We start from the raw sequence: 26,804 nt of genomic DNA, 5'->3' as shown, positions 1-26,804 counted from the left end.
ACATGCCAGACATGCTTTAATGGTATCTACCTAGTAGGTCCCTCAGTGATTATGCCCCCAGCCTCTGGAATAGCCTGCCGGAGAACCTGAAGATGCTTTCCTGTAAAGCATATTGTCTGAAATGTGCTGTATAAATAAAGCTTGATTTGACCAATGCATGGTAGTTCCATTATCCATATTGACTGTATGTAACCCTGTATTGTTTTGTGTTGTGATAAATGTAATACAACGCTGGGCTTGTTGGGAGACCAAAGACAAATTTCCTCAAGGGGAAACAGTCTAGGCTGTGAGAATCTTAATGGGTGGAAGGATAGAAGACAGAACTGTGTACTGAAAAATGTTTGAATGGTATGTTTGAATGGTATGAGTCAGCGAGCGGAGACAGATGGAGTTATTTGCAATGCAGACTCGCCTGCCACTTCACATCATCTTCTCAGAGGCAACCTGCCCAATTGGCATGGATTTGATGATAAGTGAGCAGACATCATATGAGTGCTGTCTCACGCTCCTACTCTTCTTATCAGTTGTGAGCATATGCATTGTGTCATGTAGGCAGGCGTCTGTACTGCATATTTCACATACCATATTTATTCATGTATTTCTTGAGATGTTGTTAATGTGCAATAGAAATTTCCCCCCTGGGGACAAAGTTTCTTATTTTAGATTATTTCTAAATACCTGGCATCATACCGTTCTTAGAAATGAATGTTGTGTCTGTCCATTTCTTGGTCCAACCAACACTGACAAACAACAGAATGATGACAATTCAGTGTTGATAACCCTTATCAAAACGCTACTGCTGTTCTTGGAATGAACAGTTGATGGTATATCAATGTAAGCAGCGGGGACTGAACAAGTGCTGGCTTCAAGTGACAAACAAGTTCCAGCTGATCTCTAAAACTCAAAACATTAAATTGACATTCAGCCTGCCATTTGCAAAGAAGGGGAAAGAAAGCAGTAACTGGCAGCCCCTGTAGGCTATAATTTCACGTTAGATAATGGTGGTCAGTGAATTGTTGAGAGCTGATTAAGCAAGTCTCAGACCTAATGTTAAATTTAGACACATTTGGCCAAATATTACTTTCGCTTAGTTCAAATGTATCTAATTTCGGTAATTAGCTAGCTATATATAATGTATTGGCTAATCTCTGATCTGGCTAAAGGAGCTAACTAGGGGATTGACGTCTTAATTTTGCCATCTGTGTCTGTTCAACTGTGACAATGTTTTCTAACGTTAGATAACCAACGTTAACGTACTTATTATTATTTATTTTTTCACCTTTATGTATTTAACCAGGTAGGCCAGTTGAGAACAACTTCTCATTTACAACTGTGACCTGGCCAAGATAAAGCAAAGCAGTGCGACAAAAACACAGTTACACATAAACAAACGTACAGTCAATAACACAATCCTTGATGGCTATTCGCAGTTGTAATTACTCACCTTGTCCTCGGGAATTAGGGTTTCGCTGTCCTTTTTCATGTCTTTCTGCCCGAGGGCCGAATTAAAGGATACCTTCACCATCGTGAAATTTGCACTGGTTGATTTCAAAATTACAGAGCGAGTGTGTTTAGCACGTCGAAGTTGTTTGGAATCTTGCTGCTGTAGCTAGCTCCTACGACCGCGCAGATAAACACACACAGCTCGTGCTGCCCGACTCAACCAAATATTCTCCTCAACTCAACAGCTGAGCGCCGAGGACCTAACTTCCAGAGAATACTGTTTTCTTCTGTATAGATGTGGCTCCGCCTCTTTCTATTTTTGCCTCAGTGACTTCGCCAACAGAATGCATTTTCACTCCTTTCCGACAGACGTCGCTAGCACGCTTTATTTCCACACAACAAAACATCAGCTCTATTTCCTGTTCTGCGCAGTGGCGTGGAAACAATAATGGCGGTGACTGATAAATCTACGAAAGAGCGATTATTATCGGTACTGGACGATTTAGAAGTGTTATCCAGGTACCAATGTATTATTTTCTCACCGGAATAATTGTTTACTGAACAGCCATTCAAATGATCTAGTTTGTAGTTTATTCAACAATGCCTACGTTTCGTGTTCTGAGTGTAATGTTACTGCTAGGCCAGTGGTTCCCAACCAGGGGTACTGGGACCCCTGGGGGTAATTGAGAAGACTCATGAGATCATAGGGTTACTGGTTAAATGCACATGAGGGGGTACATTAGGTGTACTCCAAGGCAGAGCAAAATTCAGTTGGTGGTACAGTAACCGAAAAATGTTGTGAACTACTGTTGTATAGGCTATAACGTCAGCCATGGATTGTGTATATACACTGCTCAAAAAAATAAAGGGATCACTAAAATAACACATCCTAGATCTGAATGTGTTGAATGTGCTGACAACAAAATCACACAAATGATCAATGGAAATCAAATGTATCAACCCATGGAGGTCTGGATTTGGCGCCACACTCAAAATTAAACTGGAAAACCACACTACAGGCTGATCAAACTTTGATGTAATGTCCTTAAAACAAGTCAAAATGAGCCTCAGTAGTGTGTGTGGCCTCCGCGTGCCTGTATGACCTCCCTACAACGCCTGGGCATGCTCCTGATGAGGTGGCGGATGGTCTCCTGAGGGATCTCCTCCCAGACCTGGACGTTGGTGGATGGAGCGAGACATGATGTCCCAGATGTCCTCAAGTGGATTCAGGTTTGGGGAACGGGCGGGCCATTCCATAGCATCAATGCCTTCCTCTTGCAGGAACTGCTGACACACTCCAGCCACATGAGGTCTAGCATTGTCTTGCATTAGGAGGAACCCAGGGCCAACCGCACCAGCATATGGTCTCACAAGGGGTCTGAGGATCTCATCTCGGTACCTAATGGCAGTCAGGCTATCTCTGGCGAGCACATGGAGGGCTGCGCGGCCCTCCAAAGAAATGCTACCCCACACCATGACTGACCCACCGCCAAACCGGTCATGCTGGGGGATGTTGCAGGCAGCAGAACGTTCTCCATGGTGTCTCCAGACTCTGTCACGTCTGTCACATGTGCTCAGTGTGAACCTGCTTTCATCTATGAAGAGCACAGGGCGCCAGTGGTGAATTTGCCAATCTTGGTGTTCTCTGGCAAATGCCAAACGTCCTGCACGGTGTTGGGCTGTAAAGCACAACCCCCACCTGTGGGCATCGGGCCCTCATACCACCCTCATGGAGTCTGTTTCTGACCGTTTGAGCAGACACATGCACATTTGTGGCCTGCTGGAGGTCATTTTGCAGGGCTCTGGCAGTGTTCCTCCTGCTCCTCCTTGCACAAAGGCGGAGGTAGCGGTCCTGCTGCTGGGTTGTTGCCCTCCCACGGCCTCCTCCACGTCTCCTGATGTACTGGCCTGTCTCCTGGTAGCGCCTCCATGCTTTGGACACTACGCTGACAGACACAGCAAACCTTCTTGCCACAGCTCGCATTGATGTGCCATCCTGGATGAGCTGCACTACCTGAGCCACTTGTGTGGGTTGTAGACTCCGTCTCATGCTACCACTAGAGTGAACGCACCACCAGCATTCAAAAGTGACCAAAACATCCGCCAGGAAGCATAGGAACTGAGAAGTGGTCTGTGGTCACCACCTGCAGAACCACTCCTTTATTGGGGGTGTCTTGCTAATTGCCTATAATTTCCACCTGTTGTCTATTCCATTTGCACAACAGCATGTGAAATGTATTGTCAATCAGTGTTGCTTCCTCAGTGGACAGTTTGATTTAACAGAAGTGTGACTTGGCGTTACATTGTGTTGTTTAAGTGTTCCCTTTATTTTTTTGAGCAGTGTATAAAACCCAATGTTACTTGTATTTCAGGGAATTGATAGAGATGCTTGCACTGTCAAGGAGCCAAAAACTCCCCCAAGGAGGCGAGGACACCCAGGTAACAGGCACCTGATTCAACCTAAAACTATATTTCAATGTAGCAACAATATCTGCAATCCAAGCTATTCAAAGAATTATAAGATGTGCACCATAACTGAACATACCACTCAGATTTAGTTTGCATTTTGTGAAATAGGTTTGAGTGCTTTTCTCCACACAACTTTGTGTCAATAGACTACTATCTTACAATGTGCAGTCGGTCAGAAGTCTGAATGCACGTGTTTTGCTGTGGGTAGATCCTGGAGCTGCTGGTGCAGCGAGACAGAGAGTTCCAGGAGCTGATGAGGGTGGCACAGGAGCAGGGCAAGGTGCACCAAGAGATGCAGGTCCTGGAGAAGGAGGTGGAGAAGAGAGACTGCGACATCCAGCAGCTCCAGAAACAGCTGAAGGAGGCTGAACATATACTGGTGAGAATAGTGGCGCTGGAGAATGATAAGAAATCCTAAAGAGTCTATACAATGTGTTTCCTTTATTAAATTGGAACCCAACAGCACATTGTTTATGGCTTTGATTCAACCTAACCTTTTTTGCCCAAACTTCTCTCTTCTAGGCGACTGCTGTATACCAAGCAAAGGAGAAGCTAAAATCTATTGATAAGGCCAGAAAAGGTGAGCCTGATTTTCACAGCATTCGTCTGAGTACCTGGAGAGCTTTCTGATACATAAATACCACCAGAGATTATAGATGTGAAACTAAAATAACTGTTGTCTTTCAGGGAGCATCTCCTCAGAAGAGATCATCAAATATGCCCACAGGATTAGTGCCAGCAATGCAGTGTGTGCCCCTCTCAACTGGGTACCAGGTTTGTCTTCTTTCTGACCTTTTTTTATTTTGTTTTGAAGTCTTAGATCCCCCAGATCCTCCTTCCCTTGCATGTTCCTTCTCTCCAGACTGGAATTTCCTCTCGGTAGTGATAGTGGCTGAGGTTCAAATACTCCCTATCACAGCAGTGACTAGCATTCACAATACTACAGTAATGACTCTTCAATTGACTTGATGACATTCCTTATAACAGGTGATCCACGTAGACCTTACCCGACTGACCTGGAGATGCGCAGTGGAATGTTGGGTCACATGAGCAATCTGCCAACTAATGGCGTGAACGGACACCTCCCTGGAGATGCACTGGCTGCTGGGAGATTGCCGGGTATGCTTTTGTTTTATGTGTGGTTCCTTTCTTCTACAAATTGAGTCAACTGTTTTTTTCTTCTATGGTCTGTGTGTTTGATATGATTCTGTGGACTATACTGTATAATACTAACCCTATCGCACAGCTCAAATACTCTTTCCTTCCTTCCCTCCTCAGATGTGCTTACACCCCAGTACCCCTGGCAATCGTCCGACGTCTCAGTGGGTATGCTCCCCCCGCACCATGGCAACGACTTTGGGCTGGAGCCCCCCGGCCACAACAAAGAGAACGAGGATGACGTGGAAGCTATGTCTACAGACTCATCCAGCAGCAGCAGCGACTCGGACTGACTGGCTGAGTGTGTGTGTCTGTCTGTCCATCCGTCAATCAGCCCGCCCACCTGTGTGTATATATCTGAATCATCAGCTGACTGTGTGTTGGGAATTGGACACTCCCAGTACCTCGTAGAGCCAGCTATCCATCACACTCATAACCTATACGAAAAGCTAGAGTTTGAGCACTCTGACCCTCTCTTTTCCCAGCTTGTTGATGAAACATTTGTACTAAATTATGTCATCCCCAATGTAATACACTATATATACTTTTGAATGTGGACACCCCTTCAAATTAGTGGATTTGGTTATTTCAGCCACACCCTTTGCTGACAGGTGTATACAATCGAGCACACAGCTATGCAATCTCCATTGATGAACTTTGTCAGTAGAAGGGCCTTACTAAAGAGCTTAGTGACGTTCAACGTGGCAACATAGGATGCCACCTTTCCAACAAGTCAATTCGTCAAATTTCTACCCTGCTAGAGCTGCCCCTGTCAACAGTGCTGTTCTCTGGAGTGATGTGTCATGCTGTGCCATCTGGCAGGCCGACGGACGGATCTGGATTTGGCGGATGCCAGGAGAACGCTACCTGCCCGACTGAATAGTGCCAACTGTACAGTTTGGTGGAGGAGGAATAATGGTCTGAGGCTGTTTTTCATGGTTCGGGCTAGGCCCCTTAGTTCCAGTGAAGGGAAATCTTAACTCTACAAGATACAATGACATTCTAGACGATTCTGTGCTTCCAACCTTGTGGCAACAGTTTGAGGAAGGCCCTTTCTTGTTTCAGCATGACAATGCCCCCATGTACAAAGCGAGGTCCATAAAGAAATGGTCTGTCGAGATCGGTGTGGAAGAACTTGACTGATCTGCACAGAGCCCTAATCTCAACCTCATCGAACACATTTGGATACGCTGATTCAGTTCAGGGAAATGTCTGATACTACGTAACTCTGATGGTGATAACAATGGCGTATTCCTTTCATTGTCTATCTGGCTCCCCATCATTTGTTTATTTAGTTTTTTTTAGAGACTGACAATGGGGAATAGTGTTGAAAAGTACATGTACCCTTGAAGGGAATATAAATGTATTTGTTTTGAAAGAATGTGTTGCAGATTTAAACCCAAGTGCTCCTTAACGTCTCTGCTATTGGTTAAAACATCTCTCCAGGAGTAGACTTTTAATTTCTTCTGCTTGCCTAGTCCACACTTGCCGGCCAAGGTTCATCAAGCACACCATATATTCTTTATATAGAAAGTCATTTTTGTTTTGTTTGACTGATGAGTGTTTGCTCCATGTGTAAATAGGTCTGTATATACAGTAGGTTTTTCCAAACCGTATAAATAAATACCACTTTTGAGTAAATACGTTTGTGTTGCTCATATCTTAGAGAATACAATTTGAAAGGCCACCATGACCTCGTTTTAAGTATGCATTATATAATGTCCAGTTGACCGTATGTATTTATAGCCTTGTCTTCAAATTGTGAAGACCATTGAATGTGAGCCAAGCCTATGCATGGGGCGCATGTTTTTTTTTTATGTCACTACGCATGCACCCAATTCGTTAGCTTGAGAAGGGAACATGGCGGCGTCCCTGATTTGCGGCCGATTGTCGGCTAGCCTGAGAAATTCTGGGGCAAGATCGACGCGTAACACTGCATCCAAAGTAAGTTCTACCTTGACAAAAATTTTATGAAATCCCGCTGCCTGTACCTGTGATTATTTTTCTGCTGCACCATCTTCGAAGTCCCCGAGAAATGGGGTGAAATTTGACATTCGCTTATCTCCTTTGAGGTAGCTAGGAAACTGGCTCTTTTGGCTAACTAGCTACATAGCTAGCGAGCTAAACATTAGCAAACGTCGTTGCTTGTTTAGCAATGGAAAGACGAATGTATCAATCAGTACATGTATTTAAACAAGCTTATGGGGGTTCGGGGATTTGTTCGCAATAGCTTTTCGCTCACATACAGTACCAGTTAAGACAGTGACCTCCAACACAGCTGTCATAGACTAGAGACGATAGGACGGGGAGGTGCCAGGAGCGTCATGCCCATCGGGGGTACAGGGGTAAGTGCCCCCTCTGATTTGTCCTGTATAATAGCACTTAACAACTTTTTGCTTATATATATGATTATGACTAGATTGCAGGTAATAGTTGGTTCACGTGTTTGGAAAAAAAAGTTGTTCTAAGTTCTCCAGCCACCAAAGCATCCTCACATACTTTCTGCCTCCTTGGATTTTTGGGGTGCATGATGCCTCTGGGGGGTGAAGAGAGAGTATGCACCATCCAGGCTGTTTGTTCATGCTCACTTGCACTGACCAAGCTGACATTTTTAGAACCGAGTTCCATGTTTGAAAAAAACGAGTTTGATGTTGACATAATGATTGATTTGATGCCCAAATGACGTTTAATGTGTACCTCTTTCATATCTGCAAACTTACAGTATTGCACACATCTACTCCACATTTTTTGTTGTGTGTATGTGCCCTTTTTTGTATTTTTTGTGTGGCTATTCTTATTCAGTGTCCTTTCACAGAGCGCTATGTACTCTCCCTGACATATGAGTAGGTACTGTCATGTTACTGCATCATGTACCCCCCTACAACTTTTTCTCTCCTCTATCCCCCTCTGCCCCCCCTCTCTCCAGGTGCTGGGTGGTTCCTCCGGCCTTCTTGGGGCTCAGCAGCAGCCCTCCCACCTTCAGCAGCAGCAGAGAAACCTCTCCCTGCATGAGTACATGAGCATCGGCCTGCTCAAAGAGGCTGGCGTCTGTGTGCCCGAGGGCAAGGTTGCCAGCTCACCCGATGAAGCCTACTCTGTTGCCAAGGAGATTGGTAAGCCATGCCTTAATAGGATGTGGTCAAATTAATTTGAGTAGGCTAACTTGGGGGTGCGTGCATAGTCCCCTCCTGTACTCCCTATTCACCCACGTCTGCGTGGCCAAACCCGACTCCAACACCATCAAGTTTGCTGACGACACAACGGTGGTAGGCCTGATCACCGACAACGATGAGACAGCCTATAGGGAAGAGGTCAGAGACTGCCAGGACACCATCCTCTTCCTCAACGTGACCAAGACAAAAGAGATGATGTGGACTGCAGGAAAATCGGGTGCAAAAGCACCCATTTACATTGACGGCTGTAGAGTGGGTCGAGAGTTTCATGTTCCTTGATGTCCACATCACCAACAAACTATTATGATCCAAACTAGAGGTCGACCGATTAATCGGAGTGGCCGATTTAATTAGGGCCGATTTCAAATTTTCATAACAATCGGAAAATTGTATTTTTGGGCGCCGATTTTTATTTTTATACCTTTATTTAACTAGGCAAGCCAGTTAAGAACACATTCTTATTTTCAGTGACGGCCTAGGAACGGTGGGTTAACTGCCTTGATCAGGGGCAGAACGACAGATTTTCACCTTGTCAGCTCGGGGATCCAATCTTGCAACCTTACAGTTAACTAGTCCAACGCAATATCGACCTGCCTCTCTTGTTGCACTCCACAAGGAGTAAGCAGTAAGCGAATGCAGTAAGCCAAGGTAAGTTGCTAGCTAGCATTAAACTTATCTTATAAAACACCATCAATCATAATCACTAGTTAACTACACATGGTTGATGATATTACTAGATATTATCTAGCGTGTCCTGCGTTGCATATAATCTGACTGAGCATACAAGTATCTGACTGAGCGGTGGTAGGCAGAAGCAGGCGCGCGTAAACATTCATTCAGACAGCACTTTTGTGCATTTTGCCAGCAGCTCTTCGTTGTGCGTCAAGCATTGCACTGTTTATGACTTCAAGCCTATCAACTCCCGAGATGAGGCTGGTGTAACCGAAGTGAAATGGCTAGCTAGTTAGCGCGCGCTAACTAGAGGAACGGAAGCTATACTGTTACACTGGCAATACTAAAGTGCCTATAAGAATTAGTCAATAGTCAAAGGTTAATGAAATACAAATGGTATAGAGGGAAATAGTCCTATAATTCCTATAATGACTACAACCTAAAACTTCTTACCTGGGAATATTGAAGACTCATGTTAAAAGGAACCACCAGCTTTCATATGTTCTCATGTTCTGAGCAAGGAACTGAAACGTTAGCTTTCTTACATAGCACATATTGCACTTTTACTTTCTTCTCCAACACTTTGTTTTTGCATTATTTAAACCAAATTGAACATGTTTCATTATTTACTTAAATTGATTTTATTGATGTATTATATTAAGTTAAAATAAGTGTTCATTCAGTATTGTTGTTATTTCAAATGTTTTTTAAAAATCGGCATCGGCTTTTTGGTCCTCCAATAATCGGTATCGGCGTTGAAAAATCATTGATCGACCTCTAGTCCAAACACACCAAGACAGTTGTGAAGAGGGCACGACAATGTCTTTTCCCCCCCAGGAGACTGAAAAGATATGGCATGGGTACCCAGATCCTCAAAGTTTTACATCTGCACCATCGAGAGCATCCTGACCGGTTGCATCACTGCTTGGTGTGGCAACTGCTTGGCATCCAAGCGTAAGGTGCATACAGCCCAGTAGATCACTGGACCGCAGTCACCCAGGTCATAGACTGCTCTCTTCTACCGCACGGCAAGTGGTACCGGAGTGCCAACTCTAGGTCCAAAAGGCTCCTTAACAGCTTCTATCCTCAAGTCATAAGACTGCTGAACAATTAATCAAATGGTCACATGGACTATTTGCATTTCTTGTTTTTACACTGCTGCTACTACGGGTTTGTTATCTATGCATAGTCACTTTAACAATACCTACATGTACAAATTCCTTGACTAACCTGTACCCCCGCACATTGACTCGGTACCTGAACCCCCTGTATATAGCATAATTCATTGGATGCCTACTCGTCTGGTCTGTGTTTCTTTCACGCCTGCTATGTTAGGTTATTGTGGGGCAGAAAGAGAGTGAGATGGGATGGAAGAAGGCGCGATAGAAAACAGTTTATTTTCGTGAGATGCGGTATCTCTACCTGAAAATACACAATCTAAGTGATTGGTAGTTGGTATTCAGCAGTCATAAAAGTTTTCCTTATTTACTTTTAAGAATTACTAAAATAGAGATTTTGTCAGACATCATAGGCAGCCGCTCTATAGAGATGAGATGATGACTTGGAATTAAATGATAAAGTCATCAAATAAAACAAATGTAATAGACAACAATTAAAATAATTGTATTTTTTGTAATGTTAATAAGTGATAAGCAGTATTGGGCAGTCAGTACTCAGTACCATCATCTGATTTTATTGTTTTATTCTGTGTTACAGCATTCAACCCACGTCATGCATAGTGCATTTCATGTTTAAAAAAATATATATATATATAATATATAAAAAATCATAATCCAAACCGACCTCAAAGGCACTAATCAGTCAGCACTACTGAGTAAGATATGTTGTCAGAGTGGGCTGTAGGCCTATACTGTAATCTAGGGATTTCTCTGTATCATCGTAGTGCCATAGTAAGAGGTCAGAGAGAACGTCTGGAAGTTTATAATATCTTATAAGAATTCAAAAGGCACAAAGACGGCCCTAAAACGGCACTTAGTAGCTTTAATTACTAACGAAAACCAGCATCTGTTGACTGTACCTGATCCAAAACTTCGATACTTCTCATACTAATAGCCTGTTCTCCATATTATATCTTCTTTGTAAATGGTGAGCCAACATGTTTTCAACATTTATCAAGTTTGAAGTTTTATTAGGCGTATGTACAGGATACGGATGGTATACATTGTCCAACAAATAGTTTATTATTATAATATATATGCACTGCTCCAAAAAATAAAGGGAACACTAAAATAACACATCCTAGATTTGAATGAATTAAATATTCTTATTAAATACTTTTTTCTTTACATAGTTGAATGTGCTGACAACAAAATCACACAAATTATCAATGGAAATTAAATGTATCAACCCATGGAGGTCTGGATTTGGAGTCACACTCAAAATTAAAGTGGAAAACCACACTACAGGCTGATGCAACTTTGATCTAATGTCCTTAAAACAAGTAAAAATGAGGCTCAGTAGTGTGTGTGGCCTCCACGTGCCTGTATGACCTCCCTACAACGCCTGGGCATGCTCCTTATGAGGTGGCGGATGGTCTCCTGATGGATCTCCTCCCAGACCTGGACTAAAGCATGGACTAAAGGATGGAGCGAGACATGATGTGCTCAATTGGATTCAGGTCAGGGGAACGGGCGGGCCAGTCCATTAGCATCAATGCCTTCCTCTTGCAGGAACTGCTGACACACTCCAGCCACATGAGGTCTAGCATTGTCTTGCATTAGGAGGAACCCAGGGCCAACCGCACCAGCATTTGGTCTCACAAGGGGTCTGAGGATCTCATCTCGGTACCTAATGGCAGTCAGGCTACCTCTGGCGAGCACAAAGAAATGCCACCCCACACCATGACTGACCCACCGCCAAACCGCCAAACCGGTCATGCTGGAGGATGTTACAGTTAGCAGAACGTTCTCCACGGCGTCTCCAGACTGTCATGTCTGTCACATGTGCTCAGTGTGAACCTGCTTTCATCTGTGAAGAGCACAGGGCGCCAGTGGCGAATTTGTCAATCTTGGTGTTCTCTGGCAAATGAAAAACGTCCTGCACGGTGTTGGGCTGTAAGCCCAACCCCCACCTATGGACGTCGGGCCCTCATACCACCCTCATGGAGTCTGTTTCTGACCATTTGAGCAGACACATACACATTTGTGGCCTGCTGGAGGTCATTTTGCAGGGCTCTGGCAGTGCTCCTCCTGCTCCTCCTTGCACAAAGGCGGAGGTAGCGGTCCTGCTGCTGGGTTGTTGCCCTCCTACGGCCTCCTCCACGTCTCCTGATGTACTAGCCTGTCTCCTGGTAGCGCCTCCATGCTCTGGACACTACGCTGACAGACACAGCAAACCTTCTTGCCACAGCTCGCATTGATGTGCCATCCTGGATGAGCTGCACTACATGAGCCACTTGTGTGGGTTGTAGACTACGTCTCATGCTACCACTAGAGTGAAAGCACCGCCAGCATTCAAAAGTGACCAAAACATCAGCCAGGAAGCATAGGAACTGAGAAGTGGTCTGTGGTCCACACCTGCAGAACCACTCCTTTATTGGGGGTATCTTGCTAATTGCCTATAATTTCTACCTGTTGTCTATTCCATTTGCACAACAGCATGTGAAATTTATTGTCAATCAGTGTTGCTTCCTAAGTGGACAGTTTGATTTCACAGAAGTGTGATTGACTTGGAGTTACATTGTGTTGTTTAAGTGTTCCCTTTATTTTTTGGAGCAGTGTATATATATCTATTTTTAAATACCTTTTAATTTAACTAGGCAAGTCAGTTAAGAACAAATTCTTATTTACAATGATTGCCTACATTGGCCAAACACGGATAACGCTGGGCCAATTCTGCTCCGCCCTATGGCACTCCCAATCACGGCTGGTTGTGATCCAGCCTGGAAGCAAACCAGAGTGTCTGTAGTGATGTCTCAGGCACTGAGATGCAGTGCCTTAGACTGCTGCACCACTCGGGAGCCCCAAATGCTAACTTGCAAGTTCCTTCTTGACAATGCAACAACAATGAGAAATAATAAAAGTTAAGTATACGAACATAGTCTCATGTTATGTTAAAATACTTACCTGTCCCTTTAGGGGCTTGGGGGGGGTGTACCATTGTTATGGGGCATTCTGGTGTGTGTGACTGCTCATCTGCATTTGCGAATCAGCAAAAGTGATTTGAATCAAATCGGAGTTAACAAATCGAAATCGAATCTATTCAAATCTTTGGAGTCAGCCCTAGTGTACTTTCTTGTTACTTTGAAAATGGCATGTATACACATTCACCCAAATATCTCTGGACTAATCTGAGAGTGCTGCACACAGAACCTGTAGCCTACATCTGACATGGTGTGACCCTTGGCCTTGTTTAGGGTGTTTTTAATAGCCTCTGAGGCGGCAGTAGAGACTACAGTCTAAACATAACACTGAACCCAAGGCTATCAGTTAACACTTCTGCAGCCTGCTGTGCTCAGCTGGACACACAGTAACCTGTTTACACCTATCAGTGCTTCCTTTTCCTCAGGGGCCAGTGTCATGGAATTACTCTACTCTTGGACTAGCCTTTTTGATAAATGGCATTGCTCTGGACTAGGGATATTATTTTAATTTGATTCAAACTAGTGTTTATTATATGTTAATGAAATCAAAATGTCCTCCCAGGCTTTACATAGATGTTTTAGGCATGTCATTTTTATGTAGCCTACTCTGTAACTAACTGTAATGGTGTGTTGTCTAACTTTGTTAATATGTTACTATACTAGATCAATAAAGTTAAATCATCTCTGACCTACTGAATTCCTCTGTGGTAATGAGTAGGGCTAAACATGATGTAGAACAATGTATCCATTCACTGTGTAACTTACTCGATGCTAACACAGTTTTCTGGTTGTGGATACAGATTAACTTGACAATGTCCAGAAGTAGCCTAGTCATTTAGGGCCATGAGTGCATGCCTTTGCTAGAAAGGTTGTGTTAGGCAGTGTATGCACTGACAATGTTTTTTGTAGTTTGTACATCTGCATTATTATCGGTCTGTGTGTGTAATTGGCAGTGGAGTGTTGGGCTTAGTCTGTAACTGCTACGGTCTCTTTCTCCCTCGTGTGTGTGTGTGTGTGTGGGTGGGTGTCTCAGGCACCAAGGATCTAGTGGTGAAGGCTCAAGTGTTGGCTGGAGGCCGAGGCAAAGGCACCTTCGAGGGAGGTCTGAAGGGAGGAGTGAAGATTGTCTACTCGTGAGTGTCCGAGAGAACTCCTCTCAAACTGCACCCATTTCTACTCTGTGTCAATTCTTCTGTCTCTCTTCCCCTCTCCTACAGTCCAGAGGAGGCCCGGGACATCTCCTCTCAGATGATTGGTCGTAAGCTGTACACCAAGCAGACAGGCGAGCAGGGCCGTATCTGTAACCAGGTGTTCATCTGTGAGCGCAGGTACCCCCGCAGGGAGTACTACTTCGCCATCACCATGGAGAGATCCTTCCAGGTGAGGCCATTCCCGCCCCTTCACGCCTCTCAGGTGACAACAGCTGATAAATCACCCTCAGCCATTCTGGGTCAGGCTGTCAGATTTGACATATTGGGCAGCTGTTATTCTTGATTTTGAATGTTGATTGTGTTGGATGGTCCCACTAGATGGCGTAGTGGTAAAGGACATGGCCGTGGACATGTTGTAATACTTGTGCTCCGTGGGACTTGCTTGGCCAGCTGCTGTTATAGCTCTGTTCTCTAAATAGGATAATGAGACACCCGTTGTCATTGAGAATTTGAAGACCAATGGATCAATTCGATCGTTTGTTACATTTATTTATGATAGCCCAGGTACTATTAGGTTAACTATTTAATATCTATATTGACCCTTTTTGCACAACTCTTTTTACTCATCACATATGCTGCTGCTTTTTATTATCTATCCAGTCACTTTAGCCCTACCTTTATGTATCTACCTCAATTACATTGTACCCCTGCAGTACCACTGTAATGGTATATATAGCCAAGTTATTGTTACTCATTGTGTAATTCCTTGTGTTATTATTTTTTTATTTTTCTCTCTACATTGTTGGGAAGGGCCCGTAAGTAAGCATTTCACTGTTAGTCTACACCTGTTGTTTACGAAGCATGTGACAAATACAATTTGATTTGCTGTGAGACCTATGTTCCATTAATTTGCTTTTTTTTAGTTTGATTGCCACTCAATGAATGTGGAAAATGATTGGTACTCATAATCTCTCGGCCCCTCCCTCTGAACAGGGCCCCGTGTTGATTGGCAGCTCTCAGGGGGGCGTGAACATCGAGGATGTGGCAGCGGAGAATCCCGACGCCATTGTGAAGGAGCCAATCGACATCATGGAGGGAATCAAGATGGAACAAGCTGTTTCGGTACAGTTGAGATCGGGTTGTAAAAATACCTCTTGATTTGTCTTTCAGTGTCTTAGATCCCAGGAAACATTACCTATCCTGGTAAATAAACAATACTCCACCTGATTTTAAAACTAGCTATTTTGGTCCATGTTTAAACAAACAACTTGCAGTAACATTTATTTTCAAATTAGGTCTGTTTTGAGTTTCTCTCTAAAGACAAGGGCCTCAGAACCTTATTAGTTAGGCATGTCCCCTAGTTAGGCAGTGTAATATCTTTAAACATCAGGTTTTGACTTTGATATGCTCAGTCAACATTGCATCTCACACACTACATGTGTCTTAGAGTGCCTGCAATGTTACCATGACCTGCCAATGTCTCTCACATTCACTATAAATCTAATTATTTATATAGCCCTTCTATATAGCCCCCCTTATATCAGCTGATATCTCAAAGTGCTGTACAGAAACCCAGCCTAAAACCCCAAACAGCAAGCAAAGCAGGTGTAGATGTACGGTGCCTAGGAAAAACTCCCTAGAAAGGCCGAAACCTAGAGAGGAACCAGGCTATGAGGGGTGGCCAGTCCTCTTCTGGCTGTGCCGGGTGGAGATTATAACAGAACATGGCCAAGATGTTCAAATGTTCATAAATGACCAACATGGTCAAATAATAATAATCACAGTAGTTGTTGTGGGTGCAACAATTCAGCACCTCAGGAGTAAATGTCAGTTGGCTTTTCATAGCCAATCATTGAGAGTATCTCTACCGCTCCTGCTGTTTCTAGAGAGTTGAAAACAGCAGGTCTGGGACAGGTAGCACGACCGGTGAACAGGTCAGGGTTCCATAGCCGCAAGTAGAACAGTTGAAACTGGAGCAGCAGCACGGCCAGGTGGACTGGGAATAGCAAGGAGTCATCACGCCAGGTAGTCCTGAAGAATGGTCCTAGGGCTCAGGTCTCCGAAAGAGAGAATTAGAGAGAGCATACTTAAATTCACACAGGACATCGGATAAGACAGAAGAAATACTCCACATATAAGACTGACCCTAGCCCCCCGACACAAACTACTGCAGCATAAATACTGGAGGCTGGGTCAGGAGACACTGTGGCCCCATCTGATGATACCCCCGGACAGGGCCAAACACCTGCCCCACCCACTTTGCCAAAGCACAGCCCCCACACAACTAGAGGGATATCTTCAACCACCAACTTACCATCCTGAGACAAGGCCGAGTATAGCCCACAAAGATCTCCGCCACGGCACAACCCAAGGGGGGCGCCAACCCAGACTATACCCCTCATTATCATTTGTTCCTGCTCTTCTTCAACTCCTCTCACCTTCAATTGAATTCAAGTGTTTTACAAGCTGGTAATAGATTTCTAAATGTTGCTAAAGTAGAAATAAATGACAAACAATGTAGATTTGAAGAACTGATATTGATACATTTCTTTCTTTTGCTCCCTCGCTCTTTTCTCTGTCTTCTCTGTCTTCGCTCTCTCTCCAGATTGCCACAAAGATGGGCTTCCCTGCTGCTCTGATTGACGACGCAGCTGCTAACATAATCAAGCTCTACAACGTCTTCATGAAGTTTGACGCCTCCATGCTGGAGATCAACCCCATGGTGGAGGACGCCTCTGGCCAGGGTACACATACACTTGCTTTTCGTTCCTAGTGATGTTGTTAGTCACGCCAGTGTGAAGAGCTGGGTGAGAGTGTGTTGCTTGGTTGGAGGCTTCTCCCATTGATCTATGACTCAGTCAATCATTCTCATTAACACACTCCCAGTGAAAAACCCTAGTGTGAATCACTGCACTTTTAACTGATGGGCCAATTAGGCAGCTAAACCCCATGGTACTGAAGGAATGATGGCGTTATTGCACAACCAACTGTCTTCAACATCATAGCCATACATGGTAGAGTATGGTGACTGGGTCAAATAAGAGGCCTTATGTTAGCTTTGAAATGTAAAAGGCATTCCAGTGCTCATATGTACTTCGAATGACCTTGTGGTTATGGGCTGACTTGACCAACCCCAAACATACCAGGAGAGTTGATTGACAGTAGGAATGGCCAGTGCTGACCCTTTGACCCTACTACATTAGCAACATCTGTCAATAACCCAGATCTGTCCTTGACATGTACAGTACAGCCAACCATGGTTACACAGTAAAGCTATGTCACAGAACTATACTCAACAAAAATAAACGCAACATGTAAAGTGTTGATTTCATGAGCGGTAATAAAAGATCCCAGACATTTTTCATACACGTAAAAATATTATTTCTTTCAAAATTTGTGCACACATTTGTTTACAACCCTGTTAGTAAGAATGTATCCTTTGCCAAGATTGTCCATCCACCTGACAGGTGTGGCATATCAAGAAGCTGATTAAACAGCATGATCATTACAATGGCTATCACCGACTAAAAAAAATCTTGGTTGACCAAGAATTTTTTTCACCAATCGATTGGTTGAAATGTTAAACGGTGTATTTTTCCATATATAGACAAATCCTATGTGTTTTAATCAAATCAACTATTTGCACTGAGCTTGTCTGATGCTTTAAGCACACTGTTTTGATTAAGAGACAAATGTCTCGAGGGAGTCCGACCACAATTGATTTGATTGTGCCGGGCCTGGTTCAGACTTGCTGTGTTAAAAAAAAAGCAAGTGACTGTGTGACTAGCACCCGGTGTCTGTCTCTCCTTGCTGCAGTGACCACTACAGAATATCAGCAGTGTATCGCGCTGTCTGTGTTGTTGAAGCTGCAAAATAATTTTAGCTATTTCTGACTGAAAAGTTGTTACTGTAATCCCTAATTTGTTAAGGAAAAACATTTTCCTATTCCCTCAACCATTGCTCTCTTTACGTGAAACATGACCAATAGGGCGTGACCTATAGCATATCATAATCACATCAATAAATAGGTTATAACAAACTCTGAACACCATAACACGTGACAGAAAAATGGATGCAGAGGATGTGACAAATAAACAAAATGGGGTATGTGGTTTCTCAGTGGGTAAAGGGGAAGTCAGATATGTGGAATGAATGTGATCGTTGTAGAAAATACTGTAGATCAGGAAAAAGGAAGTAAGGAGCAAACGATGCGTGCATATTATGTGTGCCAAACAAGTGCTGTTAGATTAGAATATAATTTTTCTGACAGTTTGGAACAATGTAAACTATTAGACACTGGACAGAGGAACTCTGCCTAGAAGGCCAGTATCCAGGAGTCGCCTCTTCACTGTTGAGGCTCGTGTTTTGCGGGTACTATATAATGAAGATGCCAGTTGAGGACTTGTGAGGCGTCTGTTTCTCAGACTAGACACTAATGTGTCTAGTGTCTAGACTGACGAGTTTCAGAAGAAAGTTCTTTCTTTCTGGCCATTTTGAGCCTGTAATCGAATCCACAAATGCTGATGCTCCAGATACTCAACTAGTCTAAACAAGGCCCGTTCGTTTTATTGCTTCTTTAATCAGAACCGTTTTCAGCTGTGCTTACATAATTGCAAAAGGGTTTTCTTATGATCAATTAGCCTTTTAAAATGATACATTTGGATTATCTAACACAACATGCCATTGGAACACAGGAATGATGGTTGCTGATAATGGGCCTATGTAGATATTCCGTAACAAATCAGCTGTTTCCAGCTACAATAATCATTTACAACATTAACAATGTCTACACTGTATTTCTGATAAATTTGATGTTATTTTAATGAATGCAAAATTAGCTTTTCTTTCAAAAACAAGGACATTTCTAAGTGACCCCAAACTTTTGAACAGTACTGTTTATGGGTGATTTTGAAGCCAGACGGGTGTCTAGTACACCATGATTTGCATTTATTTATTTTGCTACTGCGTGACTAAAGAAATGTCAGTCGACAAACAGCCCATCGACCAAACAATTGTCCAGTCTACTAAATGGGGTCAACCCTAATCATTACACAGGTCCACCTTGTGCTGGGGACAATAAAAGGCCACTCTAAAATGTGTTGTTTTGTCACATAGCACAATGCCACAGATGTCTCATGTTTTGAGGGAGCATGTAATTGGCATGCTGACTGCAGGAATGTCCAACAGAGCTGTTGCCAGATCATTTTATGTTAATTTCTCTACCATAAGCCGCTTCCGATGTCGTTTTATAGAATTTGTCAGTTGTGTGGATGAGCAGTTTGCTGATGTCAACGTTGTGAACAGAATGCCCCGTGGTGGTGGGATTATGGTATGGGCAGGCATAAACTACTGACAAACTCAATTGCATTTTTATCGATGGCAATTTGAATGCACAGTGATACCGTGACGAGCTCCTGAGGCTAATTGTCGTGCCATTTATCTGCAGCCATCACCTCCATGTTTCAGCATGATAATGCATGGCCCATGTTGCAAGGATCTGTACACAATTCCTGGAAATGGAAAATGCCCCTGTTCTTCCATGGCCTGAATACTCACCAGACATGTTACCCATCGAGCATGTTTGGTTTGCTCTGGATCGCCGTGTACAGCAGCGTGTTCCAGTTCTCGCCAATATCAAGCCACTTTGCACAGCCATTGAATAGGAGTGGGACTACATTCCACAGGTCACAATCAACAGCCTAATCAACTATCTGCGAAGGAGATGCATGAGGCAAATGGATACTTACTGGTTTTCTGATCCACACCCCTACTTTTCTTTTTAAGGTATCTGTGACAACATTTGTATTCCCAGTCATGTGAAATCCATAGATTGGGGCGTAATGATTTTTTTTTTTTTCAATTGACTGATTTCCTTATATGAACTGTAACTCAGTAAAATCTTTGAAATTGTTGAATGTTGCGTTTTTATATTTTTGTTCAGTATAGATAATCTGTTGCACCTTGGACCAGGCATTGGAAAATGTTCCCTCCAAGTACAAACGGACATCTGCCTCTGGCTTTGTTGTAATGAAGTTACAGGGTCATTAGGTTTTTGTCACCAAATGATGATGTCAGCCATCTTGGGCTCAGCCTCTGTCTCCTGTGTGTCTCTCTGACAGTGATGTGCATGGACGCCAAGATCAACTTTGACTCGAACGCAGCATATCGCCAGAAGAAGGTGTTTGACATGCAGGACTGGACCCAGGAGGATGCCAGGGACCGACAGGCAGCCAAGGCTGACCTCAACTACATTGGCCTGGACGGATCCATCGGGTGTCTGGGTGAGTGCCACAACACACCCAACACTGCTTCACAGCACCACACACCTAGCTTTATAGTAGCAGTAGTGATAAAAATAAAATAAAAATGTATATTCACTCTATATTCTCTGTGTTTGTGTAGTGAACGGGGCTGGTCTTGCCATGGCCACCATGGACATCATCAAGCTGCATGGTGGCACGCCCGCCAACTTCCTGGACGTGGGGGGCGGAGCTACAGCCCACCAGGTGATGGAGGCCTTTAAACTCATCACATCTGACAGGAAGGTAAGGACTGGGAATGGGGGACACTTACCACTGTAACACCTAGCATCTCTGGTTGTCATTGAAGAAGCATTAATCTGCAGTAGGCACTCACTTCTCACTGTGGCACCAATAAGCACAGACATGTCAAGTGTTCCACAGTCCTTCACCCTGACCTCTATTCCCAACTGGAACGGGATAGCTGGGTATCTAGAGCAGTAGTAGCCTGCAGTTGATACTATTGATGTTTTGATAGAGTTAGGGGGTAGGGATTCATTAGGAATTCCTGATGTTTGGACCTTCAGGTAGGTTACGGTTGTATAAAGTAACTTTTCAGTACACACATCCCCTAGTTAGTAGGTGTATCTTTTGACAGACATTAGTCTGGAGTTACCTGAAGATATCAGTAGGATAGCTCACTCGGAGGGTGTGGTTTACTACTGGTGGAACCTATTGGGTGACATTTAACTGTGGGATTTTGAATGGGGGAGGACTTTAGAGGGAGTACAGGGAGGGTTCTAACCTGCTGTGTGACATACAGTTAGTCATTCATTCATTCATTGATGGGTGAGTAGGTTTTTGATAGATGGTTATAAGCTCTCATGGGAGATTTGTGGTCCCATTGCTGTGTTGACACCTGCTTAGTGTGGTCCTAGTGGTGTCTGTGGTTTATTATGGAGCCTCAGTAATGGTGTGGTATTTATACGTGTTAATTTAAACCACTACAGTTTTATAATACACATTACATTTACAGTGTGATCTTGATTTTGTTGAAGTTATATATTTTTTTTTTTTAAGGTTTGGTTATTGTTCCTGTATGAATTTGTGATTGCTTGGTTTTTGGTCTTCTATGGTCAATATCTTCGTTTATGCTTTCATGGTCAACTTCTTTGGTTTGTGGTCCTCAGGTGCAGGCCATCCTTGTGAACATCTTTGGTGGCATCATGAGGTGTGACATCATCGCTCAGGGCATCATCATGGCTGTTACAGACCTGGACCTGAAGATCCCCATTGTGGTGCGGTTACAAGGTGAGACTGACCTCCCTTATACCGTCAAGCACGAGGTAGCCAGCACAATAGCAGCTTGGCATGACCACCCTGTGGCAATTACAGTGAAAACTATTTTAGCTTTGTTATATAGGCTACTACACTGCCATTTTGGCGCACATACTGGGCTGGGAGAGAGGTAGGGGGCGACAGTGGAGCGTGGCATTTTAAAGGTCAACGAGCAAGCAGCCTGTCAGGATTAGGCTCTTCTAGTACTTCCCCACACACACTAGTGATGTGAGGGTAAAAAATTGATACAGTTGCATATCGGGATGTTATTTTTTACGATTTACTATCGCAATATTATTTTTCCTTCATAGCTTGTTCTCTATCTTTTTTTAAATAAGGTACCAATTTGTTTTCAGCATTTATTTCAAATGTGTTTTCTCATGGCTCACTTTCTGCAGCAGACATGGTGAGCAATATGTTTAGAACATCGAATCGCAATACATATAGAATTGTGAGAATTGCAATGCATATTGTATTGGACCTAAGTATCACATAATACCGGCACTATGGGACCCTGTAGCTCCCAGCCTCTCCCTTCTGGACATGTTTGAAACACACAAGGACAAATAGAATGTGCGAAGTTATACAGAACTCAATCACTCATAAACTAAATGTAATTGTACTAAAATTATTTCCTTCACAAACGGTTTAGTAATGTATAATGAACTTTCACAAATTAGACTTCTAATTTATTTAGTCTGCTATTTTAAATGCTTTTGTAATCATGATGCAGGGTTATTATTCCAATTGTCTAGACCTGGTATTCCCAGGGCTACTCGCAATGCCGTCGGGGGTACGCCAAATAAAAAAATGTGATTCACATTTTTAAAAATGTATAATTTTTTTTTTTAACGTTAAAATTTTTTTCTTCACATTTTCAAACAGATAATTTATATTTTCAAACTGGGCTATACATTTGGGTGAGGTTTTTTCTTGCCTGAATAGCCTCGTTTCACTGCCTAAAATGAAACCATCTAGTGTTCAGGGAAACAACAACACAATGTCAAATACAGGTAGTCTAGTCAAATAATTAACATCAATCACATTAACCGTTACTTTCTCGCTGGTATTCCACTAACGGTTTGTCTGTAGCCAAACTTAGCTGCTGCTCATGTTGGTGTCTGTACTGATGGCACAAACGCCATAACAGGGAGACATAGTGGAGTGGTAACGTACGCGCAAGCAATTGCTCCCAACGCCACTTGGGTACACTGCAGCATCCACGGGAGGCTCTTGCTGCCAAGGGAATGCCTGACAGCTTGAAATACGTTTTGGACACTACAGTGAAAATGGTTAGCTTTGTTAAAGCAAGGCCCCTAAACTGTGTATTATTTGTACTATGCAATGATATGGGCAGCGACCATAATGCTTTTACAACATACAGAAGAAGTGCGCTGGTTATGAAGGGGTAAAGTATTGACACGTTTTTTAAAATTGAGAGACAAGTTTAATTTTCACTTGTCTGACCGCTTGCATGATGATGAAGTTTCTCACACAACTGGCCTATCTGGGTGATGATTTTTCTCACCTGAATGATCTGAATCTTGGATTACAGGGACTCTGTGCAACTATATTCAATGTGTAGGACAAAATTGAGTCTATTATTAAGAAGTTGCAGCTGTTCTCTGACTGCATTAACAAGGACAACACACAGGTCTTTCCATCATTGTATGATTTTTTTGTGTGCAACTGAACTCAAGCTTTACGGACAATGTCAAATGTGATATAGCGAAGCACCCGAGTGAGTTGGGTGCACAATTATAAATTACGGATGACACAAATAACTGGATTTGTTATCCCTTTCATGCCCTGCCTCCCTCCAGTCCACTTACTGATATCTGAGCTATATAAAAGAGAACCAAAGAGCTTTCTAAAAGATCAGGATTCCTTCAGCCTCATTCTGTTATGTTTCAGGATCCAGAGTGGATGATGCCAAAGCTTTGATTGCCGCTAGCCCACTGAAGCTCCTGGCCTGTGATGATCTGGACGAGGCCGCTAGAATGGTACACACACCTCTCTACCTCTACCCCTCTAAGCACCCGGTCTGGTTTATGTAGGGTGGTGTGTGTGTGTGGTACAGTAGGTCTATGTGAAGTGTGTGAATGTGAAAAGGAATGTCAGGAACTGTTTGAGGTGTGTGTGAGGGCAGTGTGTAAAAATGTGTGTGAGACGAGGGTCACCAGCAGGGTTGAATGTGTGTGTGTGTGCGCGTGGGGTGTGTGTCAATTGACACCGTCAGGGTATAGTGACAGTTTTTAAACCCAGTTCTTCGCCATCTTGACTGGTTGAAGTGACACTGCCTGAGTTTTATGGCTTTGATTTCTGGCAGAGCTAGCAGCAGTGACATTGAGTCAGAGCAGAGGCCCCCTTTCTCTCATCTCACCCCTCCATCTATCTTTCCCTCTACCACTAGTCTGGCTTTGCTCTCACTGACTCCCACTATCTCTCCTCTCCACTCGCTCTCCTTTGTTTTTGGAGTGTTTTACACCCAAAAGAGACAAGCATCAGTTAGCCAGCACAATGGCAGCTTGGCATGACCACCCTGTGGCAGTTACAGCCCCCCGCAATTAAAACTATTCACTTTTAGTGTTTTTGTCTGTTTTATAATGATATCACTCATATAGTTCCCTTCTGCTGTGCTTCTGTTTAAAGTATTCTCTCTCTGTTTCCTCTTTGCAGGTTGTAAAGCTTTCTGAAATTGTGTCGCTGGCTCAGGAGGCTCATGTGGACATCTCTTTCCAGCTGCCACTCTAAGCCATGTCCCTTGACTCTATGACCCCATCTGAACCCTGACACCCCACCCCTTGAACAACAAGAAGAGCCTCTCATTACTGAGCGAATACTCCAATACAACACAGCCCACCAACTTCTGTTAGTTCTGTTTCTCTCTCTCTCTCTCTCTCTGTGGCAAGGCTCCAAAATACACACACACATACAGGTAACTGCCAAATTAAAGGAAACTAAGTAAATGAGGGATACAAAGTTGCCTGGCAACCCAGACTCTTTGCTCGTGCCAAACGCTATGCCACGCCCACGAACGTTAGTTTCTTCACTGCAAAGAGTCTGGATCTGAGTACCTTCCCGACCCTTCATCAAATGCGAACACATTCAGGGTCGTCTGATTGGTCCAGAAACCGATGATATGAGCCAGAACACACGTGTGTAAAGCTGCAGTTTGAAAATGTCATTGACTTTAGCTAATCTCTACTTTCCTCACTCGGTTTTGTTGTGTGAAGGGGCTTCCTACTGTGGCTTGTCGGTTTGTTTAAGCGCACTTATCAGATTAGACACTGGGGGCGCTCCTCCAGATTAGTCCAGTATTATTCGCTCTGTTGTGTTGCTTTTTCCCCCGTGAGGAGAGAATGGTTTTGGTTACTTCCTCATCAACCCTCTGGCCACCTCTCTCCCTCAGCTCCCACAATGCATAGCACTACTTATAACGCACAAACCCCCAACCTTTCTCTTTCCTGGGAGAAAGTGGTGTTTCTATCTATTTACTGTAACTTGGGCTCTGAAGGTACAGCTAATTCCCCTTTGAAAATAGTTTATAGTCTTAAGTAGGAGGCAACGCAATGGGTATGTCTACAAGAATATGCTATACAATTAGCCATCAATTAAACACTTAGTTTAGAGGTAAAAACAAAGTACACAGTGTACAACAATAAAGAACGTCTTCCTAATTTTGAGTTGCACGCACATACAATCCATGTATCAAGGCTTAAAAATCCTTCTTTAACCTGTCTCCTCCCCTTCATCTACACTGATTGAAGTGGATTTAACAAGTGACATCATTAAGGGATCATAGCTTTCAGCTGGATTCACCTGGTCAGTCTGTCATAGAAAGAGCAGGCATTCTTAATATTTTGTCCTCAGTGTATATGTTACATTTACAACAATGCTCAAGAGACTTTTCACACCACATTCTTGCAATACTTAGTCAATAAACGCACATCTTAGGTTCCATGCTGGTATGGTTGAAAGAGGACTAATTACTGCAGGTGGGGGCATTTAAAGGGGTAACCCCGCCTCTCAGGTGGATGTGATCTGGTTGATTACTTTGACTGAGGTGTGTGACCAATAAGGAGCAGGCTCCCCTCCAGGAGGTAGGGGTTTTGTACACGGTTCATTCTCCTGGATCAGTGGGTTAGAGAGGGTTACTGCTGGATGCAATGTCACAGTCAGTCATAGCCCCCCCCCCCCCCCCCCCCCCCCCCCCCCCCCCTTAAGTCACCTGTCTGCCCCTGTAGGAGTGCCTTATATTGAGTGGTCTGAGAATGGGAGATGGGGTAAGAATTAGGGGGGGGGGTTATAGGGGAGGTGCCCATTGTAATGACAGCTGCTAGGTTGTGACACTGGACTAATACTTGGCAAACACTTCAGCTAAGAAAATAGTTTATGGAATGTAAATCACTCTTAGGAGTACCTCTTATGTCAATCATTTCATCTCCATGCAATTTCAAATGCATAGCTGAATAGTGGATTGTTCTGATTCTGGCGAGAGAAACTGACTCATACCTGGATAAAAGCATCGGAGGACTCCTTTACTCCTGAACTAGTAAGAGTTATTTGTGAGTGTTTAGTGTGTGTGATATCTAAACTACTGCTTATCTGGTTGACTGCATGTTTGTGTATTTGTCTCTTCCATCCCTTCTATCGGAGGGTCTCCTATATAATAGTCTGCCACCATGTCACAGGAACAACCTTTCTCACTCTGTTCAGGTACATATGATGACAAAAATGGGGGTGGGCTGTGTCCACTCAACTGTTAAAAGATTGTACTGTAGTTAAGGAGAAATAGAGAGAAGACTTATCTCCCTCCATTCCTCTGTATCTGTTACTCCCCAGCCCTCAGAACACAGAAACACACTTATTGTGAGTTGTAAGACATTTATTATATCTTGTAAATAACGAGACCGCTGTTCTCTTCTATAAAATATTTATGCTTCTCTTGGGGAGTAAAAAAATGAATAAATGGAGAACACAGACTTTGCTTCTTGTTTTAGTTTTTTGCAGCACTTCTACTTGCAGTGTGAAAGTTGTGTTTTACGTCTCCTTGTGG

General features: G+C 43.4%; 3 protein-coding genes across 4 annotated transcripts in view; 2 read left to right on the top strand and 1 right to left on the bottom strand.

Annotated features, from left to right (window-relative positions):
- The window catches only part of LOC110501739 (integral membrane protein 2B), a 30,301-nt gene extending 28,549 nt beyond the window's left edge, over nucleotides 1-1,752 (bottom strand). The window contains exon 1 of the mRNA XM_021579492.2: nucleotides 1,445-1,752. Within this exon, the coding sequence (XP_021435167.1) occupies nucleotides 1,445-1,525 (81 nt within the window). The 5' untranslated portion in view covers nucleotides 1,526-1,752. The remainder of the gene's footprint in view (nucleotides 1-1,444) is intronic.
- Nucleotides 1,753-1,806: 54 nt separating this feature from the next.
- Nucleotides 1,807-6,711, top strand: LOC110501740 (mediator of RNA polymerase II transcription subunit 4). Its single transcript, XM_021579493.2, has 7 exons — nucleotides 1,807-1,962; nucleotides 3,816-3,882; nucleotides 4,121-4,291; nucleotides 4,435-4,492; nucleotides 4,600-4,686; nucleotides 4,900-5,031; nucleotides 5,191-6,711. The coding sequence occupies exons 1-7, from the start codon at nucleotides 1,892-1,894 to the stop codon at nucleotides 5,361-5,363; spliced, it is 759 nt and encodes a 252-aa protein (XP_021435168.1). The 5' UTR covers nucleotides 1,807-1,891; the 3' UTR covers nucleotides 5,364-6,711.
- A 150-nt stretch (nucleotides 6,712-6,861) lies between these two features.
- On the top strand, nucleotides 6,862-26,730 carry LOC110501738 (succinate--CoA ligase [ADP-forming] subunit beta, mitochondrial). 2 transcript variants are annotated; one of them, XM_021579490.2, is made up of 11 exons: nucleotides 6,862-7,014; nucleotides 7,997-8,183; nucleotides 14,051-14,150; nucleotides 14,235-14,397; nucleotides 15,162-15,290; nucleotides 16,774-16,912; nucleotides 20,288-20,449; nucleotides 20,571-20,713; nucleotides 21,598-21,718; nucleotides 23,660-23,748; nucleotides 24,425-26,730. In XM_021579490.2, the coding sequence occupies exons 1-11, from the start codon at nucleotides 6,931-6,933 to the stop codon at nucleotides 24,497-24,499; spliced, it is 1,392 nt and encodes a 463-aa protein (XP_021435165.1). In that variant the 5' UTR covers nucleotides 6,862-6,930; the 3' UTR covers nucleotides 24,500-26,730. The 2 variants fall into 2 exon arrangements, with proteins under 2 accessions (XP_021435165.1, XP_021435166.1); XM_021579491.2 differs by lacking the exon at nucleotides 6,862-7,014 and adding an exon at nucleotides 7,067-7,415.
- The last annotated feature ends 74 nt before the right edge of the window (nucleotides 26,731-26,804 follow it).

Source organism: Oncorhynchus mykiss, chromosome 22 (genome assembly GCF_013265735.2).
Source record: "Oncorhynchus mykiss isolate Arlee chromosome 22, USDA_OmykA_1.1, whole genome shotgun sequence".
NCBI lineage: Eukaryota > Metazoa > Chordata > Actinopteri > Salmoniformes > Salmonidae > Oncorhynchus > Oncorhynchus mykiss.
Note: the sequence above shows the minus strand (reverse complement) of the source record. Positions and strands in the feature narration are given on the sequence as shown.